Source organism: Chelonia mydas, chromosome 18 (genome assembly GCF_015237465.2).
Source record: "Chelonia mydas isolate rCheMyd1 chromosome 18, rCheMyd1.pri.v2, whole genome shotgun sequence".
Taxonomy (NCBI): Eukaryota; Metazoa; Chordata; order Testudines; family Cheloniidae; genus Chelonia; species Chelonia mydas.
The window spans coordinates 14,321,485-14,330,681 of record NC_051258.2 but is presented as its reverse complement, the minus strand read 5'-3'; the positions used below and the strand labels follow the sequence as shown (position 1 = coordinate 14,330,681).

Below are 9,197 nucleotides of genomic sequence, written 5' to 3'. Positions count from 1 at the left end.
GGTGCAATCCACAGAGGAGTCTGCACCTGAAAGGACTTTAGATCCACTGAAATCCACTCAGCAATGGGCCAGACAGTGTAAGAATCCGCCACACCCTAGATGCACAGAAATTCGTCTGTGCCCCTCTGGCTTCTGGCAGTTGCTCTATGAACTCCCCAGGGTGCCCCCTTACGCTAATGCAGACGAGATTAGAAAATCCCAAACTGGAGCTACATGGCATTTAAGATCATTTGATCCTAGCTCACCGCAGAAGGCGCTAAGGCTCACGCGTGTTAAAGCTGAGGATCGTCTCCACTATTTAACTGCTGCCTGGCTGCCATAGGTATTAGATGTGTCTAGGAGTGATGCCCCCTGTCATGCTCCTGCATGTACAAAGGTGCCTTCGGGGAGGAGGCCCCTGCCAGGCTGATGGATAGGCCAAGATCTGTTCTCGCAACCCATTGGTTTCAACCGCAAGAGAATGGGGATGGCAGTGAAGGAACCAGAGGGGAAAGGGTTAATTGAAGATAAAAGGCTCGAGTGGCACGGTGGTCTCATCTCGGTGGGTACCTGGGTGCCCCTCCCCAGGGCCCTTGTCCTCACTGACCCCCCCCCTTGCTTTGCCACTGCAGAGATGGAGAATTTCCAGTACAGCATCCAGCTGAATGACAGGGACTGGGCAGAGTTTTACTCGGCTTCTGAAGAATGCAACTTAATCCCGGCTGCCCTGGCCACGGCGGACGAGCCGGGCTTCAGTGACCTTGAGCAAGGGGACGGCGAGGCCGGCAGCCCCCGCCCAGCCAGGCTGATCACAGAGAGGGCAGGCAGCACGCCAGCTCCTGGCCCAGGACACCTCCCTCCACATTGGGTCCCCGGAGAGACCTCCCCTCCCCGGCCTATGCCTGGGCACCTGGCCCCGGATGAGGGTCTGTCGGGCAGCGAGGACCAAATGGATCTGGGCTCAGGCAGCAGGTTTCTGCGTGAGAGCGACACACCCGGATCCCCCCAGCAGACTCCGCTGATGCCCAGCGCCCAGGACAGGAAGCTGCCTTGTTTCTCAGGGGCCAGCTCTGCCAACCCAGCTAGCCATGCCACGGAGAAGCCTCTCCAGGCCCAGGACAGCCCCCGCAAGGAAGTGGGCCAGGCCACAGAACGTGCAGTGGCCTCCCCGTTTGCCGTACAGGGAGGAGCGGGTCTGGCCGTAGTACCCCACGGTTACCTGCCAGAAGGAGCTCCACAGAAAAGGGAATTACCAGGGGAGCATCTACAAGGCAGTCCAGAGAAGACAGAGTCTGAAAGGCCAGTTCATGCAGCGGATGTGAGCTCCCCAGCGCTGGCTGCTTCAGGGGGGATGGAGAGGCCAGCGGGGGAAAAGGCAAACTGGTCTCTCTGCCTAGAGCCTGGGCTGCCAGACCCAAACAGTGACATTTCCCAGAATCCATCTGCAGAGCCCCTGCAGCCACCGTGTTGCAGAATACCAGGGGAGAGCCGGCCTGCTGGGAAGAATCCAGGGGAGCGTTTGGGTCTAGGTCCAGCCTTGACTGCTCCGGGCTCCCCTGACGACTCTCCGGATGTCGTGCAGCCCAGAGGGCCTGTACACCGGGGAGAGAGCCATGAGCACCAGGGAATGCCCACAGCCGCGGGGACACTGTCGCACGGGGCTGTGGCACGGGAATGCTCGACTCCAGCGATGGGGTTTTTAACCCCCTCTTCTCTACTGCGAGAGAGCAAAGGGGAGGGAAGAGTGGCCAAACCAGCTCTTGGGGGGCTGGAGGGTGAGAATGAAGCTCATGCCACCTGCAGCATGCTCGGGGATGAGGGGCGAGGGTTGGCACTAGGGGGTCAGGCCGTCAGCGCTCCCAGGAGCAAGGGGGTGAAAGGCCCTGCAGTGCAGCCCTTCCCAGGGGAAGTGAAGACCAGTCGTGCAAGGCCAAAGCAAGCAACTGATTTAGGGACCCATGAGAACATGTCGTTGAATCAGAGCAGCAAACCCACTCCGTCACAGAGAGAGGAGTGCAAAAGCACCCCTGGGAAACCCCTGCGTTTTGGAAGCACGGTGGCATTTGGAGGGGATGCTGAAGATGGAGCCCAGGGAAGGCAGAGATCTGGGCTCCTAGGAGGGATGTTTCATCATCATTCAGCAGCTGAGGACTCTCAGGAGGGGGCCAGACCCACCCTGACCTCGCTGGAGATGGATGACTGTTTTTTCTGTGACGCCCAAGAGCAGGAGGGGGAGATGAAAGCCCTGGGTGGGGTGGAGAAAACACCCATGTCTCCCTGCGAGAAGGAGCAGGAGGTGCCTGAAATGTACGGGCCTGAGATGTACGAATATTTCTTTAACGAACCTGAAGGAAGTGGGGGAGGAGGCCACAAAGACACCTTTGTGGAGCCAGACAGGATCAGCAGCTTGGAGCAAACTTCATCACCGGGCGAAAGCCAGGAGGACCTGGGGTCAAGCCCAGCTGGAGAGCCCGGCAGTGTTATCTCCATCCCCGAGGTTTATGAACATTTCTTTACGGATGGAGTAAGAGGCAGAAAGAGCTGGAGGGGGATCTTCCTGAGCATGCCTGCCTTGGAGGCAAGAAAAGCCCTGGTGGCTTTGAAATCCCTCCTGCAAAAGTCAATGCACCTGGTCAGACACAATCCCCACAACCGCGGGGTCCCGGTACCACGAGGTTCCATAAAGAGGCTCCCCCTTCTCCAGCTGACACCTCATGGGAGAATCCAGCTGAAGCCAGAGGATTTAGGAATGGCCCCTGCACGAGCAGGTAAACGTTTGTTCCTGGCCTTGGCTGGTCCCTTCTCGCTGCCCCAGTGTTTAAAAATGTGGTGCTCCCTTTTAGAAACAGGCTCGCTGATTACATAGGAAACTGAAGCCATAGTGTCCTCAGGGCTACAGCCCAGAACCACTGCTGGATTCCCCAGGCCCTGAACTACCCAGTGCCTCTGCCCCAAACCCCGTCTGCAGCCTCTACGCTGCTCTGTGGCTACAGCCCAGACCCAGCGCTGGGTTTTCTGTTTGCCTGTAGCTCCCAGCACGGCACTGAATTCCCCAATGCTACAAGCTACACTAGTTTCTCCAGTGCCCAGAACCAGCCCTCCACACCCTGGCACCAACACACTGAAGTTCCTGATGCTGCTGCCCAGAGATAGTGCCACTGTCCCTCTTGTTCTTTGCTCTGTGAATCATGCTAATCGCACGGTTCCATCCCCTTCATTAGCCCGTGGTCCCATCGTCAAACGTGCTGGCGGATACGCTTGCAACCCAGGAATCCCTCGGCATGGTTAAGCCATAGCTTGGTCATGCATAGTGAGACCCAAGTCATGCGTTAACCATGTTCCCTCGCTGCCCAATCAGCCTTGGACTTTGGCAGGGCTGTTTGGGAGCTGATCCCAAACTGCTTGAGGACGTTGCCCGTTCTCCCACTACTAACGCATTCCTCTGCTGAGCAATAGCAGTTGTTAGCATCTTGCAAGTCAGCTTTCCAGGGAAGGAGAACTCAGTGACATGGAGTTTGGGGATATGCTCTGTGTAACTTGCTTTTTTAATGCACATCCACCAGTCCTGGAGCAGAGGTGGTCACAAACAGTATGCAGGCAATCCCGTCAGCCCACCACCCGTGCCCAGCTCCCCGGGGGCAACCATCCCTCCAGAACTGACTCTAGTCAGAGCCCAGAGCAGAGAGAAAAGCAAACTCTCCTGGCTCCCTGTACACAGAACTGTATGCAACCCGAACTAACACCACCACAAGCATTTTTTCCAAGACTAAAAACTTGCTCGCACACTAAGAACAGGAAGGAAGACTATGTGTAAAGACTGGTGACAACTGATCTGTCCTTCTCCACACTAGTCAGGGAAACCAAGCTAGAACTCTGCTAGCAACAAGTGTGTTTCAACCCAACTGTGGACAGGGCCCAACAGAGTGCAGAATCCGCCTTTGCTGCGTGCCAATACGCGACGGTAAACTGGGGAAGCTTGAGGCTGGATTTCTGATTGAGGGGTCAATGGCCAGGAAAGCTGTCTGTACCAAGATAGCGTGATGATTGTGCCTGTCACAGCCCAGGCACACCGGCTCGGCAATGTTGGCAGGAGAGAAAGGCAAACTGGGACCTTCCCACACTTAGCCGTGAAGAAACAGACGAGGAGAACATTAGACCCAGGGCTAATTTAATAAGCACCCGCTGGAGCCGCTAAAGGTTACTCAGGCGTTGCTTATGACTGTGAGTAGGCGAGAGAGGCTTTAGAGAGAGGCTGGGAATAGGAGGAGAGGAAATCTGACCCATTAGGACAGCCACCGTATTTATTTAAAAGTTTACACTGTGCTTAAAGCCATGGTGCCTCCCCGTTAATATTAAAAACAAACAAATACGTCTTGAGCCCTCCCCATGGGTGACTCAGCAAAGCTCTGCTCTTTATCTGCCCGGAGAAAAGACCCTTTGCCTTGGTGGTAACTAATTAATAAAACTGGCTTTAATTAAAAACCTGATCAAACAAGCAAACAAACCAACCCTCTTGCAACATGCCTCGAAGGTTGCTAACATGGGGAAGCCAACAGAGTAAGAGATCCCAAGCGGTGTCTGCCATAAGCCCTGGAGAGCAGCCCTGAGGCTCCGAATGGCCATGATGGGGTGCAGGGGGAGCGGAGGCTTCTCATAGAACTAATAATCATGCTCAGTTCTCTTCCATGTTGCTTTTCATCCATGGATCTCAAAGCACTTTAAAAGGATGGGTACTTCTCATGAACCCTGTTGTACAGGTCGGGAAACCACCGCACTGTGGGTCACACAGCACAGCCAGGTCTCCCCTGACGCCCCACACCAGTGGTGCTGCTGGACCACCCTCTTCCCAAGAGGAAAGCTTGCCTGGTGGTTAGGGTACTAGCGTGCAACTCAGGAGACCTGGGTTCAGTCCCCTGCTCTGCCACAGACTTCTTGTGTGACCTTGGGCAAGTCACTTAAGGTACATCTACACTGCATTGTCAACCCAGGGCCTTGGGACCCAGACTCAGTGTTTCTAAGCCAACACTGCAGTGTAAAATTGCATTTGCACTTGCTGGAGCCAGGTCTCACAGTGGCACTAACGCATCCAGACCGCACTACACAGACCTTCTGACTCAGGTGTGTACTCTGAGCTGTGTTCACCCTGCAACACAACAGGCCTGAGTCACAGCAGGTCTCAGGCTCTGCCCCCCGCCCCCAAAAGCAGCATCCTGTGCGCTCCCTGAACCAAGACTGATGTGTGTGGAGAGAAGGGGGCCATGGGTTCCCACTGGCATCAGAGCCTGGGCTTAGTGTGTGGTGTAGACATACACTTAGTCTCCCTGTGCCTTAGTTCCCCGGCTGTAAAATGGGTATAATGACACTTCCTAAACTCAGAGGGGTGTTGTGAGGATAAATCCATTAAAGACTTTGAGATGCTCATATCCCCCGGTAAATGGAGCTAGATAACTTAGCTAGATAGACCTGCTAGGTTCCCAGTTAGCACAGTGGCAAATCCCTTCTCTACACAAATTAAAAGCTACTTTCAAACTCTTAAGCTCCTGCTTGGCCACAAAGTCTGAAAACCGGGTGAACTATTTAAAACTGGGTAGAATGAAAAGATTAGGGGGACGTGTTTTCCAGAAATGGACCCAGGTTCTCCAAAAATTATAAGAAGAAGGGGATCGTGGCCGACCCCACAGGGAGAGGAACGCTGTCCAACATTGCAAAAAGATTCTTTCTCTCTTCCTTTTGAAAAACTTAGCAGGGGCTTGGTGAAAAAGACAATGACTGTAAGGCTTAAATACACCAGAAAGACTAACGGCTGAAATGACCGATGTAACAGGAGTATTATTAGTACCACTTGACCCTTAGCTTCAGGTTGTTCTTCCCGCAGAAAGGCCCCACCTTCCCCTAGCTCTCACGCAGGAGGACATGTGCCTCGTCTTTGTTGCCTTTGCCTCCTGGGCCGTGAAGACGTCAGATCTGCAGGCTCCGGATGCATGGAAGACTGGTATGTAGGATGGCCGTGCGGGAGAGGAGAAGCGCTTTCCATAAAGGGGAGGGGGAGATGCATGGGGGATTTGCGGGTGTTGGGGGGGGATTTAGCTTTAGATAATGTCGGAAGGGTAACCAACAGGTTACATCCTCACGCTAGGCAGAGCGGACAGGTTGGAGCAGAATCTCTCTCCACTGTAGAAGGGCCGCTTCCTGCTTTCTGAAATGTTCTGTCCGTCCCCAACTGCTTCTAACATTCTCTCTCACCCAGGAAGGGCCTGATTCCTATCTCTCACTGCTTTTACTCCAGCGTAGCTGCTGCTGACTTTAATTATAGTTTGAAGCAGGAGGAGAATTCCTTTAGTTCTGACTAATCCTGTCCTGTATCCGGACAATGACAATATCACCACATCCTATCATGTCTTTTTGCTTAACCTCTTCAGTGTTCCCTAAGGTGCCAAAGCATGCATGGGGAAACATCTGCCTCCCAAGCTAGCCTGGGCATGCCGAGCTCCCAGGAAAATCTGGCGTTGGAAGGGATGGACGCTGCTATGGTCTGCTGGCACAGAGAGGTGGAACTGGACACAAGACCCCAAAGGGTTAATTAGCTGGAAACATTTCCGCCAGGTGGTTAGAGCAGAGGGTGAGAAATCAGGCGTCCTGGGGTTCCATGCCAACCTCTGCCACTAACTCACTAGGGTTGAAATTCACCCCGTGCAGTGGGGCCAACACAACACCTGTGTCCATTGGGGGAGTGACCGCGCTGTTCTGTTCCTCAGTTTCCCCATCTGGGAAGTGGGTGTGATGATATTATCTATGTTAAAGGGGGTTTGTGAGGCTAAATTCATTCATTTTTGCAATGGGCTCTGCAATCCGGAGATGAAACGTGCCATACTTGTGCAGAGAAATTGTTCATTAGCTGTGACAAGGAGAGACACCAGCATGAACAACCCATGGTTGCTCTGCAGCAAAAAGGCAATCATATGCAGAGACTCGTGTTCTGAAACTCTGCTCCAGAAAACTGTTTGCTCAGACTAGACCTGAAACCAGGGCTTTGGAATAATCCTACAGCTTCATTTTGGAAATGTGTTGGGGTCTTTTCCAGTGTTACTGGCAAATGTCGGCACCCTCTCTGCCATCCGGTACTTCAGACGGCAGGCCATAGAAGGACGACACGGAACCTAGACACTCCCACATGGCCCAGCCAGAGACACGTCCCGTGGGCCTGCGAGGAAGAGTCCAGGAGACGACGCTCACTGCACCTTGCCCTTTGGCAATAAAATGACTGTTTGCCAATGGGTCCAGTGGAGACATGGTTCTGGAATCCAGGCTGCAGAATCCTGGCAAGGAGCAGGGTGCGAGAAAGCAGCACCTTTGCAATGAAATCTGACATGTAATCTGTTTGTTATAGGCATTATTTGCATTTTGTTGCACGGGGTGGAATTAGGCCCAGTGCATGCTGGTTCGATTCTGCTCTCTGCCTCTGCCTCAGTCAACATAGCGACGGCAATCGGGGGGGTGGGGGGGAATGAAAAATCCACGCGCCTGACCGACGTAGCTATGCCAGATTAGCCCCAGTGTAGCAACAGCTCAACAGAAGAATGCTTCAGTCAGCATAGCTGCCATCATTCGGGGAGGTAGCGTTCTGTCAGTGTAGGCTGTCTACACTACAGGGTTATGCTGGTATACAGGGGGGCTGGAACAATTTGTATAGTGGGGGTGCTGAGAGCCATTGAACCAAACTGTAAACCCTGGATATAATGGAAACCACTTCAAGCCAGGGGGTGCTGAAGCACCCCACCGGCCTCTAATTCTAGCACCTATGCTGGTCTAGTCCCTGTAGTGTAGAGATTTTCTCTCTCTCCTCTAAGTTCAGCTGTTTCACTTTGCTACGCCTTCTCCTATGGATAGCTAGATAGCTTAGGGTGACCAGACAGCAAGTGTGAAAAATCGGGACAGGAGGTGGGGGGTAATTGGAGCCTATATAAGAAAAAGACCCAAAAATCGGGACTGTCCCTATAAAATCAGGACATCTGGTCACCCTAAGGTAGTTGCATGCGTTGTTGTGTGTTCCAAGGGGAATTGTATCCATTTTGTCCCTGTCAGCTGGAAGTTGATGGCTGTGGCACAGGAGACTTTTGATAGTGGGGAGCCACAAAGCAAAAGGAACCGGGGCAACTCCTCAGTCTTCTGGTGTCCAGTGGTCTCAGCTAGCAATGGGGAGGCTTTCTGGAAGGAAGGGAGCGGGTTTGAGGAACAATCAACTCTCCCCAGCTAAATATCTCCACATTGGCAGCTTTCAGGCTGGCTGCTTAGCCCCAGCCGATCGGTAGAGAAGCAGTGAAACTGGGAATGTATCCAGGTGACCCTAGGCTGTGGCTTGTTTAGCAAAAGTTCAGACTTTCATGGCTTGGATCACGTCAAGGGAGTTCATCCTCTTGGATGTCAGTGCTCAAAGTCATTGTGTTTATGCCAATGGTGCATTTCAATGAGGCTGCAGTAGGATTTCTGGAGTCAGTGCCCTGCTTTGCTGTGCCAGAGGCCTCAGGTTCAGTGCACTGGGGTGGGGAGGACCACGCAGGTATGATGCACTCTGCTCCTACGGGGGAGGTACCGCTTGGCATCATTCAATAAACGACTCCTCTGACCGGCTATGCAGTAGCACTGAGGGGTCCTGAAAGGGGGCTGGTTTAACCCTTCTGGGCTGGATGGATTGAGGGCTTCAAGGTCAGAGTATATAAAGGGGCTGGGGTAGGGGAGATTACAAATGAGGAGAGACCTAAAAGGCTCTGATGGGGGATGCAGAGGCTGGCAAAAGGGAAAATACCGAATGACTATGGACCAGACTGTATTCAGATACTGCGACCACAGGTACTAAGCCCCTCGGTGGGACTTCTGCTTTATGGTGTTGGGGGGGGGGGGCGGTTTGAAATGAGTGTGGGAGGGGCACAGAAAGGGGCTTTGGAGAAGATGTGACCACGTGAGAGAACAGGCTGGTTGGTAGGTACGAGACCTCGCTAAGGCTGCCAATTTTGGTTGGACGTATTCCTGGAGGTTTCATCCCGCGACATAATCTTTTAATTAAAGGTGAATCTTTAATTCCTGGAGAGTCCAGGACAACCCTGGAGGGTTGGCAACCCTAGACCTGGCTGGAAGATGGCAACAACACACTGGAATGCCGTTGGGTGGCAACGTTCACAGACTTGTTTCCCCAGCGGGGCTAGCGACTGTGCTGTTTGCTG

The 9,197-nt window shown here is 53.3% G+C and overlaps 1 protein-coding gene across 1 annotated transcript; it reads left to right on the top strand.

Annotated features, from left to right (window-relative positions):
* Positions 1-613: 613 nt before the first annotated feature.
* PERM1 (PPARGC1 and ESRR induced regulator, muscle 1) lies at positions 614-8,829 on the top strand. The gene is made up of 3 exons (XM_027832294.3): positions 614-2,747; positions 5,855-5,971; positions 7,061-8,829. The coding sequence occupies exons 1-3, from the start codon at positions 614-616 to the stop codon at positions 7,138-7,140; spliced, it is 2,331 nt and encodes a 776-aa protein (XP_027688095.2). The 3' UTR covers positions 7,141-8,829.
* The last annotated feature ends 368 nt before the right edge of the window (positions 8,830-9,197 follow it).

Excerpts from the sequence above, each read along its gene's own strand:
- PERM1 (XM_027832294.3), top strand. The coding sequence starts at position 614 with ATGGAGAATTTCCAGTACAGCATCCAGCTGAATGACAGGGACTGGGCA. Across the intron at positions 2,748-5,854 it reads AATGGCCCCTGCACGAGCAG|AAAGGCCCCACCTTCCCCTA; the intron begins GTAAACGTTTGT and ends TTCTTCCCGCAG. Across the intron at positions 5,972-7,060 it reads TCCGGATGCATGGAAGACTG|TGTTACTGGCAAATGTCGGC; the intron begins GTATGTAGGATG and ends GGTCTTTTCCAG.